At 41.2% G+C, this 20,515-nt stretch overlaps 1 protein-coding gene across 8 annotated transcripts in view; it reads right to left on the reverse strand.

The window, feature by feature from the left end:
- Positions 1-17,302, reverse strand: part of NR6A1 (nuclear receptor subfamily 6 group A member 1) — a 255,466-nt gene extending 238,164 nt beyond the window's left edge. For 3 of the 8 annotated variants that reach the window (XM_055351892.2, XM_055351890.2, XM_031014621.3), the window contains exon 1: positions 17,040-17,300. In XM_055351892.2, coding sequence (XP_055207867.1) covers positions 17,040-17,139 — 100 coding nt within the window. In that variant the 5' untranslated portion in view covers positions 17,140-17,300. Of the gene's footprint in view, positions 1-17,039 lie in introns of all 8 variants that reach the window. The other 5 variants (XM_055351891.2, XM_055351888.2, XM_055351889.2 and 2 more) reach the window with 3 other exon arrangements.
- Positions 17,303-20,515: the final 3,213 nt, after the last annotated feature.

The following is a 20,515-nucleotide window of genomic DNA, read 5'->3' on the forward strand; positions in this document are numbered from 1 at the left end:
GGCACCAAGGAAGGAAGGACCATTTTATAACAAGTCCAAGCCAAAATAAAGTATTTCATTTGGGCAAATTCAACAACTCTGTAATGGAAAAGAAAGTCACTAGGTGGTTCATAACCAGCCTTTATCACCTGATATTGTCAAACTAGAGCCCACAGGGGAGAAAAACCTTGGGAGGAGGAGTTCCAACTCAGAGTAGGAAAGCTTCAAGAAAAGGAACACCAACTGAGTACTTACTATAGTCCCACCATTGTGAGTAACAGGCACTTTATTTTACATATATTGCCAAATTTTTCCAAACCTATATGAGATAATTCCAAGTCAACTGACCAAATTGCCAAATCTCCAAATAGCCAATTCTCTAAATTTGTCAAAAATTTGTTTTAAATATTTGGACAGTTTATAAAAATTCATATTGATGAGACAGCTAATTACCTTTTAAGGATTTCTGCCAAGTCAGAACTGACCGTTGGAATACCAGCATTTTTAAGATGTTCAATTTGTCTCTACACTGCAGCTGGAGAGAGCTGAGGCAGAGTGGACCTCTGCTGGCAGAAATATACATCCTTGTCTGGGCTGCAGGGCATGGGGGAGAAATGATGTATAGGAAACGGGAAAAAGAAAAAGGAAAAAAATGGTGGGGAGCATTTAAGAAAAACGAGATGAACAACGGGTTCTGTAAGGTCTACAGATTAGATTCAGCAAACTGTCTTTTATTGAATGGAATACTGGGTAAACTGAACATCTGGGAAACTGGTTTTCAATGATTTGGATTGTGGTAAACTGGTCTGCTGTACCTATGAGATCGATGATATTAACATTACTTACAGATAAGGAAATTAACTCAGAAACTTTTGTAAAGTAATACAGCTACATTCCAGGTTTTCCATAAACTACCTCATTTCATTCTCCAATAATCAATGTGGTGATTCCACATCCTTTTACCACCCTCCACCCAGTATCTCCGCCCCCCTTCCACCCAACTGTCAAAAAAATACATTAAAAAAATCACAAGAATAGACAGGATTTAAACCCAAGTCTAACGTTAAAGCTCAGGCTCTAATGCACCTAGTTATCACTACATCCTACCAATTTGCTGAAATAATTTTTAACCCCTGCCCTCCCACTGCTGAAGTTTGTCTACCATTACTACAGTAACTCCTTTCTGCAAAGATCTGCTTTTCAGAGGTTGAGTCACATTACCGTAAGACTAAATGGAAATATTTCAGGCAAAAGAGTATTTCAGAGATCTCATTTTATTTACCCTGAACAACCTTATTGCTCACATGATTTCAGATCAAATCAGAACTGAAATTGCTTGAGAACTTCCATTAGAGACTCTCAGACTGGCAATCCCTGCTGTGTATTAACAACTTTTTCCTTTCATTACGTTGGCTTCATTCACAAGCACACTGGCATATAATTTCATTATTGTGATCTAAGAGTGACTAGGTTAGTCTCATTAAATAAATGTAAAAACTAAAATAATCCTAAAATCTGCAAGATCTATGTAACACCTTACCGCTTGCTCAAACTATCTGCTTTACTGCTGGACTCTTCAGGGATTTATCACATTTATGATGCTGGAAGACATGTCTTATCTGACCTACTGACACATAAAACCTAACTTTTCTTATAGCAACAATGTCAAGGTCCTTTCTATCAATAAGATAGTACTTCAAGGCTCTCTAAACAGCTGCGAATATATTCTACCCTTTTGGTAAGCAGAAAAGTTCTTTATTCATAGAACTTAAGATATGGCTCATATATAAAGCATTTTTAAAACATTAATATTTTTACTTTTACACTGCCTGAGTATAATCGGAAACTTTCACTAACAAAATTCCCACTGTGTAAAATATTTTAAGAATCAATTAAACTGTTACTTTTAAAAAAGTGTTAAATATTTGTTCTGATTCCCCACTGGGTTCAAAAACCTCTTTGATGTTAAGATGGGGAAAAGATAGATCTTTTCAGCAAATCTGAATAGCACAAAATGACACTTTGAAAAATGCCACCCTCTCTTAAATCTTTTCAAGTACATATTTTAAATGATCAACAAATAGATGACAAACTTAATTATTTTTGTAGCCCATATTAGGCTTCTCTTTGCACTTTAGTAGTACCTCTTATTATTTCTGATCTTCAATGTACACCCAAGGCTACGCTTAATGTTTTAGCAAATAGAATACCATTCTTTTGAAATTGACAAAAGCTATAAATTTAACTCAAGACAGCTTTTGTAGTTCAGTTAGATTCAAGGTCATCTCAAGGCTTTTAATTACTAACCAGGAATTGAGGAGGTTTGTACCCGCTATAGTTGAGAGAAAGAGCAGCTGGCTTATTCATTTTCTTATTAAAGAGCATTATAAAACCTACCTTGGCAAATTACAAGTTTCTGATCACCAGTGGTGAGCACAAAGCAGGAAAGCAAATGATCTTCAAATGTTCATGTTTACTTTCAATCAACATAAACTTTAACAATGTCTAAAGACTACTTAATTTTAATTTCAGCAAATATGACTTATGCTTTAATAAAAAAATGTATAGATAGCTGGATTCCCAAAATGTTCCTATTTCCATTCTGAAATCAGACCTGTTAAAAACTGTGAATGCCCTTCAAATTAGCATAAGATTTATTTAGATTCTTTCACCATCAAACACTGCACAGGATCAGGATAGAAACTAGCCACTGAGGAACCCATGCAGATTTCTAAAGGAATGCAAGTTTAAATTCTCTCTGCATGTACTTAATTTCTATTCACACCCAGGTATAGGTAGGTTTCAAGACACATTAAAGACTTTGTGGGAGATGATATAATTGTATTAGAAGACACACGCACATCAACTTATCATCCCGAGATTTTTAGAGGCAACCAGAGAAGGCTCTAGGGTGTCTCTGCCACCATTCACCCATATCTATAAGAATTCGAAGGTAGCCTCAGAAGGGTCCTTAAGCACAGCTCTGACCAGGCTGGAGATGCTAGGATGAGGGTGCAGGGCAACATTCTAGTGCCAGAATCAAAAAGAAAAAAAAAAGGGCGGGTGGGGGGGGAATGACTCTCACCCCAAAATGATAAAAAGCAAAGAGCCTACCCACAGTATCTCAAATTCTATCTCAAGCACCAGGCATTTATTAAAATAAATAAGTACTGCTGGCAGCCCTGGATGTTGGTATGCAAGGTATCTCAGTGTAAATTAAAGTAGTTGTTGGTGAGGGTACATTGAGATAGACACACACTTCTCAAAATTATCCCCCAAAATAAGCCAAGATAAAAGCAAGCACAAGATGGTGTGAGAAGCACTATTATAACACTGAAAAAATAAAACCTATCTAAATGGCCAGCAATGAAAAACAATGGGCTGTCATACAGCTATTGAAAGTTTCAAAAAACTTGATGTTCAATGAGTGAAGTTTATAACAGAAGAAACATTTAAAATCAAACAAAAAGCAGAAAACGTAATAGTATATACTGTATGACTAAAAAAATGCAAAAAAAAAAACAACCTTGGATTTGAGGTCTAGAAGAAAATGTTAATGAAAGTTGCTTAGTGGTAGGATTATAGGTTATTTTCCCTTCGTTTTCCATATTCTCTTCAGTGACCATGCATTAATTTTAAAAACACTGGATTCTTAAGCAGCTCACATCTAAGAATCAAAGGACCTAAGGGCCACAGGCAATTCAAGCACAGACAGACCCTCAGAAATCACAAGTATTTAAAACCTAAATATACGATGCAGCTGTATCTTTCCTGCTTTTATTTACATGCAAGTACTTCCAACTGTGTTTCCCAGGGTATGTTCCTTAGACAATGCTTTAACCCTGCTTTCCAAACAAGGCATTTGAAACATCGGGTATTCTCCAGCCAGGAATCCTTATCTATGCTCTGAAACTAGCTTTGGAGAATAAATTTACAGTGTTTCACACACTTCGGCTTGCTCAGTATTTATTTTTTGATGGGCACACTGTACGAAAAGCAAACTTATTTTGAAATATTTTGAAAAGGCTCACAGCAGATAGGAAATTTTATCTCCAAATGTTAAATGCACTTCTTCACAGCAGTACTTTCAGCAACTGCTTGCAGTCAGTTCTGAATTCCAGGGAACCAAAGTATCTCTCAGATTCGATCTGTCACCAAGAAAGGCAATATTTTTTTGTGGGAAAGCAATTGTATTTTCCCACATTAGGTGATTGATTAAGTTCTCTCCCTAAAAGGCTGATCGGTTTCCTGGTGCCAGTAAAATGATTGATGAATATTTCAACTGCAGCTACCCTGCTACACTCTTCACTTCACCCCTCCCCCATGCACCTCTCCCCTTTCCTGCTGGGTTCCCTTTTTTACAGACCAGCAGCATTTAAGGAAGTTTCCCTTCTGTTTTGCAATTTCCCTTAATGAATCAACGTTCTCAAATGAAGCGCATTTAATCTTAGGAAGACAGCACTCTTCTCAATGCTGAATGAGTTTTGCAGATAAATATCCCATTACAAGGAACGAGGAAAAACTCTAAAATTAACTATGGGTTTGACTCAGCAAATGAAACTGTACTCAAAAAAGAGAAAGTGTGGCATGGAGGGGTTATAAATGAAAAAAGTGATCTTGTTTAAACAACAAAAATACTCCATAATTTATTTCAAATTTACATTACAAATTATCATAACATCAGAACTGTAACTGTAAACATTTCTATAAGGCAGACTCAAAGAATGAAATTTACAGATAAATTATGTGATCCCACAGACTTTAAAGCAGCCAAGGGTTCTAAAGCAGAACAGGGAAACAGCTTGGTAAATGTAAATATTCTTAGAGGGATGATTGAACAGTATCTGACATCAAAATCATCCCAGAGAATGTGGGCAGTCAGTACCACAGCTATTTGCTTTAGGCAGAACTTTTCTAAATTGCAACTTCCTGTTTTGCCCAATTCATTCCATCATAAACCTGGAAAATCCTTTCAGGGATTATCTAATTTAGCTCCTCCATTTTTATAGGTGGACCCACAGAGACATGCATTTGAGACAGAGCTAGAATCAGATCCTAGGCATAAAGTATCTCCTGGGCCTCATAACTCCTCAATGTTTGGGCTCCTCTCTGAAGTCTTTTCCTATTCAAACTACTTTGCTAACATAATCTATTAACCCACACTGCCTATCCTCTTTTACATCTTTCTCACTATCTCTCTTTTCATTAGGAAATCACCTTCTGTATTTTATAAATTTTGGACACCTAGTTCTTATCTTTTGTGTGACAGAATTTTAAAAAGGTACATGGGACAAAGGCCACCTTTTCCTAAACTGCATTCCCGAATACAGTCAAGCAAATAGCCACTAGTTTATTGGCCATCTCGTCTTAATCTGGGATATCTAGTCACTTTAAATTACAGGAGAACCATGTTTCCAAACAGAAACTACATTCTAGTTCCAGGAGGGCCTATCAAACCTTGGATTTAGCTTAAACACACTGCTTGACTTAGATATTGGCCCCAATTTCCTCAAGTAGCTGAAAAGCATATTCCTTTCCCTTATATTTTGTAGACTTACTCTGACTACCAGCAAGGGACTCTGAGATAAGCAAAAGGCTCATATTCCTGACTTGCCTCTTTCATTCATTCAATATTCATGGAACACCAATTCTCAGTGCTTAGGATACAGATAAAAGACATTGTACTCCTGCCTTGAGTAACTCAAAACACCTTCAGTCCTTAGCAACCCTTGGGTTCACCGAAGATTGTCCCTGATTTGGCAAAATTGTTTTCTGGCCAAAGGCTTATTAAAACCAACATGAGGCCGGGGTCTGTGGCTCACAGTTGTAATCCCAGCACTTTGGGAGGCCAAGGCGGGTGGATCATGAGGTCAGGAGCTCAATACCAGCCTGGCCAACACAGTGACACCCTGTCTCTACTAAAAATACAAAAATTAGCTGGGTGCGATGGTGGGCACCTATAATCCCAGCTACTCAGGAGGCTGAGGCAGAAAAATTGCTTGAACCCAGGAGGTAGAGGTTGCACTGAGCCAAGATAGCACCACTGCACTCCAACCTGGGTGACAGAGCTAGACTCCATCTCAAAAAAAAAAACAAAAACAAAAAAAAAAACAACCAACATGAGGTGGGATGTCGAGGCAGGCAGATCACCTGAGATCACAAGTTCGAGACCAGCCTGGCCAACATGGTGAAATCTCGTCTCTACTAAAAACACAAAAATTAGCCAGGCATGGTGGCGGGCACCTGTAATCCCAGCTGCTCCGGGGGCTGAAGCAGGAGAATCACTTAAACCAGGGAGGCGGAGGCTGCAGTGAGCCAAGATCTCGCCACTGCACTCCAGCCTGGGAGACAGAGTGAGACTCCAACTCAAAAATAAATAAATAAATAAAAATAAAATAAAAGCCAGCATGAGAGAAAAGAAAAAAGTCACTTGCAATTCTAAGAGTGGGTCTTTTTGGCTCTCTAATCAATAAAAGTTGAATTCTGGGCCTCTCCAACGTAGATAAATGCCCCAGATTCTCAGGTTTTTGCTTTTAGGCAGATACTATGCTTGGCAATTTACAGACCTTGTCTCTAATCCTTATAACCCTACAGTCAATTTCAGAAATGTCAGAGTATATTGGAGAAGAGGGGATGTTAAATCTATGAAACAAATTATTAATGCTGTTACTAGCTGCGAAATCTGGAGGTTTAAAGTCTGTGGGTCTCAGTTTTCACCTGTAAGATGGGGATAACAGAACACCTACCTCAGAGTTAAGACGATAAATATACATAAGGTGTTTAGATCATAAACACTATGTAAATGTTAGCTATTAATGTTAAATGAGAACACTAAAGTTCAGAGAAGTCAAGTGACAAAGTCGCATAGCTGTGATCTTTGTTAGGCCACACTCCAGAGTCCCTGCTCTTTGCCTCACACCATCTAACCAAAATCCTTCCTCCCTGGATGGGACTACTATTGCCATTTCCAAAAAACAAAGCCCTCTAAATGCATGTCAATGGGGGGCTTCCCCCAGGTGGTTTATTATCCTGCTAAAAAGGCATCTTGGGGGAAGGATTCCAAGAATAGAGAGAGGAAGTCTCCTGACAGGTTAGACTTCAAGAGTACAGAAAGAATATGGAAGAAAAAAGCCAAATCTGTCTCAGTTATTAGGTTTCGTAATTAAAGCAATTTAACTCAACTGAAGAATGCAATTGAAGATTTCATATGAATCTTCAAATCCAAACATTAAGATATAAAAGAAAGGCTTGCATTTTCTTATAACTACGCTGCAATCCCCACAGAACACAAAAATGTTTTCAAAGGTACATTACATGAAACTCCAAGAATATCAAGATAATTACAGAGCTCTTAGGAAGGAAGCCCAAATAATTATCTCACTGATCTTTCATCACCTACCCAAGCTTCACCTTGAGTTCTGATGCGGTAACTCCTTATTTGTTATTCACATTGTTATGTGACATTTCTTCAGCCAGCAAGCCCACTACAGGATGAGTTCTACCTAGTAACTACCCTAAGGAGTAAATTTCTAACTCTTTAAAAACACGGTAATTGACTTACACTAAAATGTTACTCACACTAGGAAAGGATATTCTTCGACCAGAGGAAGAGATGCCTCTCCTATACAGACTTTATTACCATCTCAGTGAAAACCAGGTTAAAAGCAAACCAATTTACAAAACGGCATTACCGAAATCACAATTCTAAGACTCAGTGAAGCCAAACATGTCTAAGGAAAGCAAATAAGCAAACTATTCTTGATGGAAGTTTTAAAAAGCATGATAGGATCTTTATCTCTTATAAATTGTTCATTATTCTATAGCAATGACTCTTAAGAAATTCTGTTGTCAGATTTATTTCCACAAATGTAAGTCTACCCTTGGTGAGGCAACTGGTTCTCTTGAAAAACTGCTGCCACAAGACAATTATCAGTTAAGCAACAGGTTTCATGTAGCAGGTAACAAAAGCTTTATCAGAGAACTCAGTGAGAGTGCACTACCACACATTTCATGTATTCCCAAGCAAAGAAAACTTAAAATGATATGAACTCATTTTCAATAAAAGTAGCTCAATTATCGAGGGAAGTAAGAAAACTCCAAAGTAAAAAAAGTACTACTAATGGTATCTGGTGAAGTCACCATCTTCTTTACACATTTCGTTAGTTCATTTAGACCTGGAGTTCTCATATATTTATGCCTAAGTGTTCTTCAGGATCCCTTTTACACTCTTAAAAATTATGAAGGACCCTAAAGGGTTGATATTTATGTGGCTTTGTCTATTGATATTTATCATACTGGAAAATAAACCTATGAAAAATTTAAAATATTTAATAATCCATTTAAATTTAATAAATTCACGTTAGTATAAATAACATTTTTATGAAAAATAAAATTGTCCAATAAAACATAAAAATTAGAAGAGTGGCATTGTTTTACATTTTGCTAATCTCTTTAATATCTGGCTTAATCCTAGCAGCTAGATCTCCTATCTGTTTACCCATTCAGTATATTGTGATTTTTTGTTGTTGAAGCACAGGCAGAAAATCTGGCCCCACAGATTTATAATCGGAAAAGGAAGAAGTATTTGCTTTTTAAAGTAACTGTGGATAGTCTTCTTTGATACTACACCAAAACTCAATTAAGTGGTACTTTCTTAAAGGTTAGTTCAGTGTGAGTTTAAAATCGTATCAATGAACTATGTGTAATCCGTTACATTAAAATCCATTGATCAATCTGGCATTTTGAACAGATCTCTTAGCTGTGTAGCATCCTGTAATATCACACATAGATCTTTTGGAAAATACTGAATTACTGAGATATTCAGATTTTCAAAATGTTGACACATTTCATAACATCGAAAATCATATTTATTTCATCATCTATCTCATCAGAAAAGACATTAACCATTGGGAAGCTGTCAAGCTCTTAGTGGCAAGTACAAGTTTTCCAAAACTAATTGTTGCTTGAAAGCTCAAATTTTATTTACTGGCAACCAATACTGTCAGTTTTCCTTGATATGACAGACTCACTGTTCGTTTAAGAAAAAAACAGTCTGCCAAATGCCCAAGGCTGAATCAAGTATAGTTTAATTATTTCAAGTATTCCATGAACAAAAGTAGCTGGCTCAGATCACAACATAATCACACAAGCACTTTGTCTTAAAACAAACATTTTAGTTTGCACCAGAAGTGCTTGGCATGTACTTTTCCATTTTGTCACACAGAATATCAAAAGTACATGTACTCGAGGGTCAAGATTTAATCATCATTTTTACTGCTTCACCAAGGATGACATTAAGTGGAAAAGTCTTTTTAAAAAATACAAGTGCATGGAAGTGAAGAATATAATGACTACTAATACAGTTTGTGCCTTGATTTCTGTTAAGGGACCAACAGTTTTTACTCACTATTGTTTCTGCAAAATCAGTGTAAACGTCAATACAGTAAAAAAGGCAAATGATGTCTTAGCATTATGATTAAAATATATTTAAGAACATCCTGAAAGGGTCTCAAGGACCCCCAGAGGTTTGCAGACCACACTTTGAAAATCACTGGTTTGGATGCAACCATAAATAAATTTAAGGACTCAATAAATGGGAAGAGATTAAGTTAGAAACAAACAATAGTAATGAATGGTCAAAGAATGACAGAAAATACAATTGAGTACTACTTCATTATTTGTTTATAAATTTTAAAAGGCAAGGGATGAGGAAGCGGGATAAAGTACACAAGGCTACACAGAAGTGTTCTTTCTTTCTAGCTTTTCTTTCGTGACAGAAAGATTAAATTAGATAAATTGGAGTTAGCCATAATAAAAAGAACATTGCATCTGATCCAGTGGAGCATAAGGAATTTTTAAGACTGAATTTTTAATTCTTCCAAGGTAATACAGCTTCATACAGCTTCATGATTGAAATGGGGACTTGAATTAATAAAATTAGTTTTAAAAATGAAAACTGCCAGGCGCGGTGGCTCACGTCTGTAATCCCAGTACTTTGAGAGACTGAGGCACGTGGATCACTTGAGGTCAGGAGTTCGAGACCAGCCTGGCCAACATGGTGAAACCCTGTCTCTACTAAAAACATAAAAATTAGCTGGGCATGGTGGTGGATGCCTGTAATCCCAGCTACTCAGGAGGCTGAGGCAGGAGAATCGCTTGAACCCAGGAAGCTGAGGTTGCAGTGAGCAGAGATCGCACCACCGCACTCCAGCCTGGGCAACAGAGTGAGACTCCATCACAAAAAAAAAAAAAAAAACTATCTGGTTAAGCTATTCCCTTCACTGATTCAGTCTATGCTTCATTTTGCGGTAGATTTGTTAATAAAATGTTTCCTGAGCTCTAAACTATGGGATTACACCTGAAGGAAACATCATAGATAAAATATCACAGGAAATCTAATCAATCATCTCTTTTTATCATCAGTGTTTTAGAAGAAAATAGAGAACACAGAAATTTGGGCACTACAATGATGGGTTGGAAGAGCAAGCAGAACCCACTCTTAGACCTCCAAAATGCTCTCATACACAGATCTAAAAATCCATGATTCTATGAAATGTAAGGAGGAACTGGAAATAAAAAGCTGGGAAGATTACCCATCTTTTTCACATGAAGAATTTAGTTGTGCATTTCCCTCTCAAAATATGAATCTTGAGTATATTTTTAATGAGTTATAAATTGTTTACAATGCAAATAGTTGTTCAAGCAAATATCTGTTAGATACATTCTCTGCTAATAATACCACTACAATTCCAATGTGCTATAGCTATTACTCTAACAACTCCCTTAATCACTATTACCAAATTTTTAAAATAATTTCTCACTTGGGCAGTGAGTGCAAAGTCACTATTCTGGGTCAAACCACCCACAGAGTATATCTTCAAATCAAATGCCTGGATTTGTTTCCCTGAATACATTACATGTTGCTGCCCAGGGAATTGGTTTTAGAAACATTACACCTGCCAGCTGACTTATCAACAGGGCCCATAGAACTGACACCAACTTAAAGGCAAGAATCAGTCCAGAAACAGAAAAATATACTGCTACTGCCATCTGTGGTTTATGCTTGAATAGCTTCTCTGGTGTAAACAAATTGAAGGGTGTAGAGTTTACAATTAGAATCCAAAGGCCTCATCATTTAAAGACACTTTTTTAAAGTTAATTCTTAATGTAACAAATTGTATGGTTTATTTAGTATAAGACGTAAGAATCTGTGATTCTGTATTTGAGCTTATTATATAATGCTGATGGAGAAACCACAAACTACCCTGAATGAAAACTACTCCATTGCATAACTTTATTTGTCCCAAACACACACTCCTTAAAGAAACTCAGAACACTTGAAGCCCTCCTGTATAATTAGAGTCATTTCTCTTTTGAAATCGTGACTGTCAATATTAAAACAGCCCCCGAAATTTTTAAAGCAAAAAAATTTTAAGAAATCCAGGAATCTTCTATTTAGACGTAAGAATTTGGCCAGTTTGCTTCTGTCAAGATAAAAATTTGGGAGTTCAATTATTCCTATAATTTTTTTAAGAACAAAAATTCCAAAACGCAAATGAAGTTTCAAAGTAGGCTATTTTCACAACGTATTTTCTCTCAGTTTGCTTTCTCAAATGACAACCACTGTAGCTTGGGGATCAAAAGATTTGGTGCAGCTGGGGGTGGGGAAAAAAGCAATTCAGCTCCCCAGCAGCCGGCTGAGGAAATCCTGGTCCGCTCCCAAACTAAATCACTGTTAATTAGAATTACCGGGTTACACTAGTAAAGTCTTATTTAAATAACTGTAACCACTGAAAAAAATCTGGGTTTTCTTGAGAAGCTTTTCTACAAAGGCTGCTGTTTAATAGCAGGTAACAAAGAATGAAGAACGAAATACCGTAGGAAATGTTTTATTCTTTCAAATGATGCTCTCCTCTTTTTCCTGTGGCTATTTCTCCACCATACTGAAAAACAGGTTAGACATCTCACAGTGGTTTTCTTCTGATTTTCTATTACTTACTAAGGGTGTTACGGTCTAACAACCTTGTCTTTTTCTTAAAGACAAGCCATGTTGGAAAACAATCAATGAACAAAAGACTGGGCTGGATTCTAGAAATACTGTATATCAAAGTTACATCTAGAGACGTTTTTTAAATTTAAGCTCAGCTGAATCTGAAACTTTAGCTCTAAAAAGCTCAATACCCAAGAAAGAATTACCTGCTCAGTACCAAACCACTTTCTTGCTCATTTTTAATAATTCTGGTATTTCTGAACCCTAGTTATCGAAGGCATCCATAAACCCTTAAGAAATTACCTGAGCCAGGAAAAAACTTTAATTAAAAAGTTAAGGTTGATCTTAATGCAGAAGTGTGAAAGAAACATTTTCCTTCACAACTTAATTGGTTTTGGAAATGCTCTCAAAGTATTACAAAGAGTTGGGTATATCAGATCACTACTTATGTGAGCAGATTAGATAGCTACCTTCTGTTAAAAACTGTTTCAAGCACATTTATTCTTTATTGAAATACAAGGGTGTTTATCTGTTGATTCAGAACTTTGATTTTTCTAATTCTGACCTTTTTCCCACATGACTAGTATCTGTTTTTACACATGAAATAAGGCACTTTTATTTTCCTACTTAAAAAAAACAGACTGACCCAACAATGTAAAATTTACTCTAAAACACATCTTCTCAAGTGTCACTTTCAACTTAATTATTATGCATGGAAAAAATACTGAACAGAAAAGAGTCATTAATTTGGCTATAAATCAAAAATAAACTTAAGAAGCAAAAATTATGACCAGCCCCAAAGATCTCGATGAATTTGCTGACAATGAAGTCTCCTAATGTGGGAGAATCTATCCTGGCTTCATGCAATTCTTAAGCTAGAAGTTGCCATCTGAACACAATTCATTAACAAACCAATTTTTCAACATAACCAATAAATAATATCTACCCAATTATAAAAATGAAGTGGTAAATCTTCCTATTAACACAAATGAAACTAACACAGCTCCAAGCTCCAAAACATGCAAGCATCATTAGCAATTTAAAGCCAACTTGCACAACAAACACTAGGGGTGGTATAAGAAACTTCCTTTACCAATGTTACAGCAACAGTTGGCATTTCTACCTACCATCCTCCACTATTCTAAAATGTGGTATTTTAATCTAAACTCTATTTTCCACCTTTGCCCCAAAACCCTAGGAAAAAAGTAGGGAATGAGAAACCAGAAAATTCTAAATAAAATATGGAAATGCATGATTTGGACATATTTTTGGAAATTTGCCAGCAGTTATTTTTTTCATTAGCTCCCCATCCAACTCCCTTTCATGTGCTAACACATGTGCCTTGCATACACCTTTTTGCTACGGAAGTCAGAATGAATTATAGATTAGGAATCATGTCATCATATTTTGGTTACATGAATCAGAACTGCTGAATGATTTGGTGGCTTGTACACTGGAGACTGTAAATGTGGTCATCTCCCACCTCAGCTATGCAAAATCACCAGTGAATTTGCTCACTGTCGCCTTTCTTCTACCCTAGCCGTCTTTGGAGGTCACAGAAGCTACAAAAAAAGAAAAAAAAAAAAAAAAAGCAAAACCTGCGTGCTCTATGTACTAAGAAACAACAGTACTACAGCATGTTTTTGGTTTTGTTTTTTTCTAACGGGAGTAGAAAAAATTCTGGGGCAACTCAGAATTAATTTTTTAAATCACAGAACTGAAAAGTTAAATCATCATGGGAAATATGTGCCAATTTATTTTCCAGCATAAACATTTGGACGGCATGGTTATAGCAGGAGAAAAAGGCACCGTGCTATTCAGTGAACTTCTCCCCACTTCCTCTAAAGTGTTAATTACATAAAATATGCTTTTAATTACTTATAATGGCTTATAACCTTCCTTTGCCTTCCTTTGCTTTAAATATTTAAAAGTATATTCCCTCATTCTCTTAAAATGAACAAATGCAATATTCAGCATACACTTCCTCAAATCATTCATCTTCCTTTGAAATCCCAAAAGGGAGCAGTCCTCTATTACAACTAAATGAGTTCATGTTTGTTATGAAAACCTACAAGCAACAACTGAAAATAGCGCAGTCAGCACAGGGAATTCCTGGAAGGATGATGGTGCATCAAAAGGCTAGAAAGAAACTCTGTTCTGACAGAATAAAAACCATTCAAAGGACTGTAAAATTCAGCATCAATGGTGTTTCCGGTAGGAAAACATTTCTAAAATGCCACCTCCAGTTTATTTCTTCATGACAGAGACCAAAAGACCCCCTATCTGTATAGTTGTCTCTTGAAAATAGTTCATATAAAATAGAAATCAGTCACTAGGATTAAAAAACAGATAATTCATTTCTTTCCTACTCAGAACAAGCAGTTTCATATATTTTTGGAGAAAAATATTAATTAGGAAGCAAAAAAGAAAAAATGTGCCCATTGTTCCATAGGCAAACTTAAAAAAAATTTTGGCAATTCTTCTGTGAGCATGTTAACTTCATAAGTGCTAATGAACATAAATTGTAAAACATTGCACAATGCTAGCTTTTACACTGAAAAATATCCCACAACGGTATAGCGTCTAGTGTATTTTAAGCCCATCAAGCTGCCAAAAGTTCCCATTGTATTTTCAGCAAAAAGAAAACATCTGTACCACTAACTTAGACTAATGTAAAGCATTAAAGCCACCTTAGTCTAAATGGATTGCTCGATAACATTCTTTCAAATGGTTCTGACCAATTGAGGAAATGAGACTATGAATGGGAAATCTGATTAAGAGTTAAAATTACCATTGAGTTCTTTAAAATGTACTAATGAATAATTAATAACAAATGCAGTTCTTAGGTTTCTCTTACAACACTATTATTCTCAAGTAGAATTGAAAGCAATATTGCAGTAAATATTGAATTGCAGTAAAATCCGTCATCTACATTATATGCACAGGTGGGTACAGGAAGTATTCACACATAGGAAGGCATCACAGAAATATACACGCTAATATGGGATATAAGATACGTTGGGGCTTGGATTCAAAAAAAATCAGCATGGGAAATTTTAGATCAGGATTTACAACACTCACAAATTAATACCAAACCAAATCTCCACACAAACTAGCTTAAAAAGTCAAAGGCATTAAAGAAATCCTTTGTTCCTATTATACTGTCTCCTTCTACCCTAACTGGATTCCAGCTTCCCCCTTTGTGACACGGAATTTTATTGATCTCAAACATGTTCACATTCAGAAATTAGTTGCCAACGACAGCCCACGGAACGGCCAGCCACCTAGCCATCATACATCATACACAAATTTAAAAAGAGCTCTGAAAACACATCACTATTTTTAAGATCAGCAACATCAAGTGAAGTTAACCAAGCTCTCTTCTACATGGACTTTTCCCTTTTGTAAAAAACACCAGATCTCCTGAACTAACAAAATGTTTGACTAGTTAATAAACGTATGAAGGCACGGATCCAACCCAAGATTTCCACCGTCTGTAGCTACTCACTCATTCAACAATTGAGCGCCTAACTGACCTATTTTCAGGTTACTTTCCTCACACCTGCCAGGTCACTGTCCTGATTGAGAAACCTCTTGGTGAAGCAGTTAATTTTTAGTGCCTCCTAACTGTCCCGAGTGTTTGCATTCAATTTGAAATCTGTTACTTGTTAGACACTGTTCGGTCCTAGATCTTTCAGAGAATTGCGAGTTTATGGCGCAGCGAGGGGAGGAGGCACGGATCTTTGAGAGCCTCCCTTTATTCGGAAATGAGGAGATGTGAAAGGTGGAAAATAGGGCAAATAAATAAATAAATCGGGTTTGCCGCCGGAGCGTTTGCCGGCCGGTGCGAGCACCCTTTGTAATGCAGGCCTCCCGGGGCGATCGCCTGCGCTAATTGCTCCAGGGCGCTTTCCAAGTTCAAAAGTTCACCTTTTACGACCTCACAAAAGCTCCTAACACGTTACCAATAAAAACATTCCGCGGCAAACACCGAGGAGGAAAATATCAAACAGATACAAATAAAACACCCCGCAGGGGGAGGGAGCGAAGGGGAGGAGGGCGAGGAAGCCCCGCGGAACCTGAGGACCCGGCCCGGGCGAGGGGGCGAGGGACGAGCGGTAGGAAGGGCCGGGCCAGGTGAGGGATTCTCAGCTCCCAAGGTCCTGGATCGGGACAAGAAAGAGGAGAACTGAGACTAAGAGGTGGGGACCGGGACCTGCCGGGCAGAAGCCGGGAAGAGGCAGGTGTCCGGGGCCCCGGGGCGGGCTGGAGCCCTCGGCCAGGGAAAGCCGTTGCCTGGCGGAGAGGGGAGCTGAGCAGGGGCGGAGACCGGCCAGAGCGCGCGGGGCGTTGGGGAAGGTGAGGCGCAGGGGAAGCAGGAGGCGCGAAGGGGTCCGAAAAAGGAAACGACTGGGGGATGTCTAGCGAACGGGGGTTCGGCAGAGGTGGGGGGCTCGTAGTATTCAAGGAAGGACGCTAGAGGCTGCAGAGGAGGAAAACGCTCTAGAAAGCTGTGCGGTACAAGGGTGCTGTGGAGTCGGGTCAACAGGGCAAGAAGGGAGCGTCCTCGGTGGGAGGAGGAACCCCTGTAGGGGAAAAGAGAGGCTCTGCGTTAAGGGAACCCGAGTGAGGGGATGCCCCCACTGACGGACCGCGGGGGGGACTTCCAAGCTGAGGGGCCCGGGGGGAGGGGAAGGTTCGGTGCTGGGAAGACAGGGGGAGGGGACCCGGGGGGAGGCGGCAGGATTGGTGCTGAGGGGACGGGGGGAGGGGAAGCCTGTGCAGAGGGGACGAGGGGAGGGGGAATGAAGCTCGGTGCCCAGGGACCCGGGCAGGGGGAGGGTCCGCGCGGAAGGGAACGGGGACGAAGGAGGAGGATCCACCCTGAGCGAGACCGGGGAGGAGAGGGAGGGTCCGCGCCAAGGGGGAACGGGGTGAAGGGCCACCCTAAGGGGCCGCGGGGCCGCTGCGGCTTCCTAGGGCGAGGGTCGGCAGAGAGGAGGGGGATCCCTGGCGGAGGCTCAGGAAGCCGGTTCCTGCCTGGCCCGGGCGTCGCAGGCCCCTCACCCACCGTTGCGCGGCGGCGGAGGGAGCGCGGCGGGCGGCTCCAGGAACCCCGCCGAGCCCCCGCCGCCTCCCCCTCCGCTAGGCGGCGGTTCGTCCCGCTCCATGCGGTGGTGCCTAGGGTCCGCGCCGGGTTTGCTGCTCCGCCATGACCGGCGCCCTAGTCGCCGTGGTCGTCGTCCGCCGAGGGGAGGAGGTTGTCAGGAGCCCGCGGGCTCCCGGCCGCGGCTCTCTCTTGGCCCCGAGCCGCCCCGCTCCGCGCCCCTCCGCGCCGCGCCCCCTCAGCACTGGCCAGCTCCCTCCCCTGACGTCACACGCCGCTGCCGCGCAAGGCCCTGCGGGGCACGCTGGAAGCTGGAGTCCGCTCAGCGAGGCCGGTCACGCCGACCGCACCAACTGAAGGGGTAGAAGGAGGGATAAGAAGTCCTGAGAAGGGAAAGCTAAAGTCTGTCAATATCAAGAACCATGAAAAAGCGTTTGATGTCTATGTAGTAAGCGGATACTTCCGGGCCTTGTCTTGATTGTGATTTTTACCTGATCAAAGTTCCCTAAGAGTCCTCGTAACCCCCCACCCCAACAATGAGTCTTTGCGAGGAGGCGGATCGCGAGGCAGCCGGGTGAGCACGTGCAACGAAGCTCAGCCCTGTGGGCGGGGCCCTGGAGGCGGGGCTTGAAGGTACTCACGTGGGTCTCTCCCTGCCGCTGCGGGACAAATTGGACCGGAGATTAAAGGACCGGAGTTTAACTCGAGGTGACTGCGTTCGTATGCAAATGGAATCTATAAAACTCTTCTTTCCGGGGTAGTCTTTAAAGACTTTTTACCTCCGGGTGGGCGGGAAAGACTAAAGTTTCCCCTCCTCCCCTTTCATTTTCCCCCTGCCCATAGAACAGATGGGCAAACTAAGCTCCGGGCCATTGGGGCTATAAAAGAAAGCCCTAGGCTCTTGACCCCAGGTGTCTTGAAACCTTCCGTTTAAGAGGGATCCCTTGCCCAGCCTTGTTTGCCTTCCCCTTTCCTCAGTTTCCCTATCTGTAAAAGGGGTTTGGAATAAGGACAGGATCAAGTTGGAAGATCGCAAACCCCTGCCCCTCCCACCTCAGTTTCCCGAAGCTTTCCGGAAGCAAAATCCCGAATTTTGCAGCGGCTCCCGGCCGAATCCACCCGCTGCGGCCACCAGATGGCGCGCGGCCACCGGTCACTAGGCCCGCCGGGGTGTCCGTCTTCGGCGACCCCATCGGGAAAAGATTTCGCTGCTGCCGCCAAGGGTCTAAGGCCTACCTGGCCCACTTGAAGACAAAGAACGAGAACGTTGGTGCTTTGCCCACTTCTGCTCTGCCGGATTATGCTGCAGCTTCCTCGGTGGCCGCTCATTCGCCCTCTCCTGCCCCACCCGCCCCACCAATCCCTTAGCCCGTTTATTTTTTTTTGGCCTAATTTTAAGTCCTCGTCCTGGCATTCGCATCCCTGCTTGGCCTGACCCTTGCCCACATTTCGCACCACACCCCGTCCCTCACCTGCTACGAAAGTTGCAACGCTTCTCTGCACTTGCGGGCGACTGGACCTTACCAACCCTGGTAAAACTATTTCATACGTAATCTGGGAGACTTACATTAACGCTCTGCCGTCTAAACCTCATACCTGCTCTATGAGATAGCAACAATATTGTCCCTTTCCAGCACTGATGAAGTCCACCAGAAGTGATGGGGATTCCAGCTCCATTCTGTCACAGACCAGAACCTTAATCCTTGGCTCCTTCAAGCTGGAACGCGGCTGACTTCACCTGACCCACTCCCAAACTCCTATTCATCTTTCAAGATCCTGTTCAAATGTTTCTTCAGTGGCATCTTCCTTAATACCTTCCACCTAGGGACAACTAGATCCCCTCTGCTAGGTAGCAGTGTTTCAGGAGCTAAACCCTGTGACTAAGAGAGGACGGCCTGCCGTTCCCTCAGCTGTGGGTTCTAAAATACTTTAGGACCTTGCTGGGCGCCGTGGTTCACGCCTGTAATCCCCACACTTTGGGAGACTGAGGCGGGCGGATCACCTGAAGTCAGGAGTTCGAGACCAGCCTGACCAATATGGAGAAAACCCATCCCTACTAAAAATACAAAATTAGCCAGGCATGGTGGCGCATGCCAGTAATCCCAGCTACTCAGGAGGCTGGGGCAGGAGAATCGTTTGAACCCAGGAGGCGGAGACTGCGGTAAGCCGAGATGGCGCAATTGCACTCCAGCCTGGGCAACAAGAGCAAAACTCCGTCTCAAAAAAAAAAAAAGAAAGAAAGAAAGAAAGTCAGGACCATCTGGCCTTTCTCGGGAATCTACCTTTTTGTCACAGGTTCTGGTGGTAGTGAGTTCTCTGTCCCTGGAGATGCCATCAGAGCCTAAGTGGCACTGCAGAAATGTGCAGCCCTTGAGTTTTGGTAGTTGATGAAGATTCTAAGTCAACCCTCTTTAGATGGGCAGAAGAGTTCAGCCAAATGCTTAGCCCCTGGAAACAACTCCTCCAGTCCTTCAGACTACAGCTCTGTTGTCCCTTCCTTCCATAAACCTTCCCACACCTCCCTGACTAGTCACATCGCTTTATTCTCACTCATAACCCCAACTGCTGAGTACAGATCTGGCACATAGTAGGCTCTCAATAATTACTGACTGGGTGAAAGAATGGATAAAAACAGCTAACCTTAGGCGAGTGACTTCTAAGCCTCTATTTCCTGTCTTCTAAGGGGATGGGTAATAATGATAGTTGCTACCTAGCAGGAATGCTATGAGAATTAAACGATGCTTGCAAAGCAATTAAAGGTCTGGCCTAATAAATGGAACCTCTTACTAATGTTATTTAAAGAGTGGTTCTAAATCTCAGATGCATGTCTTCTGAAAGTGCTTCTGGGAGGAGTCAAATACCACAAGACTGAGAAAAACAAGGGAAATGACTGTGCTACAGACCCTAGCCACTGTCCTAAGCATAGACAGCCCAATGAACTAAGCACTCACTATGAGTCCAGCACCTACTATGGGGCCTTTTATCTAATCTCTCTACATTTCTTCCAACAATCCTAAGAAATCAATACTTTCTCCCCCAGTTTAGAAATGTGGGGACAGGTTCAGAAAGATGAAAAAGACTCTGCTACCACCTGCAGGACTCAAGACAAAAGATCTGGAAAGGAATGTGTCTAAGGGTAAGGAGGGATCTTAGGGGGGCGTGGTTCTGAGGCCAGAGGCAGCAGACAGACGGGACCAGACTGGGATACAGCTAAGAACAAGGCAGGCATGGCCGGACATGGTGGCTCACACCTGTAATCCTAGCAGTTTGGGAGGCCGAGGCGGGTCAGATTGACTGAGCTCAATCGGGAGGGATGACTAGAAGTGAGACTAGGTGGAGAGGAAGGCTTTCAGGTGGAAGGAACAGCATGTGCCAAGGTCCCAAGGCCAGATCACGGCTTGGCCCATTTGAGGAGCTGGGACAATCTGTGGTGACCAGAG

This window comes from Gorilla gorilla, chromosome 13, assembly GCF_029281585.2.
Source record: "Gorilla gorilla gorilla isolate KB3781 chromosome 13, NHGRI_mGorGor1-v2.1_pri, whole genome shotgun sequence".
NCBI lineage: Eukaryota > Metazoa > Chordata > Mammalia > Primates > Hominidae > Gorilla > Gorilla gorilla.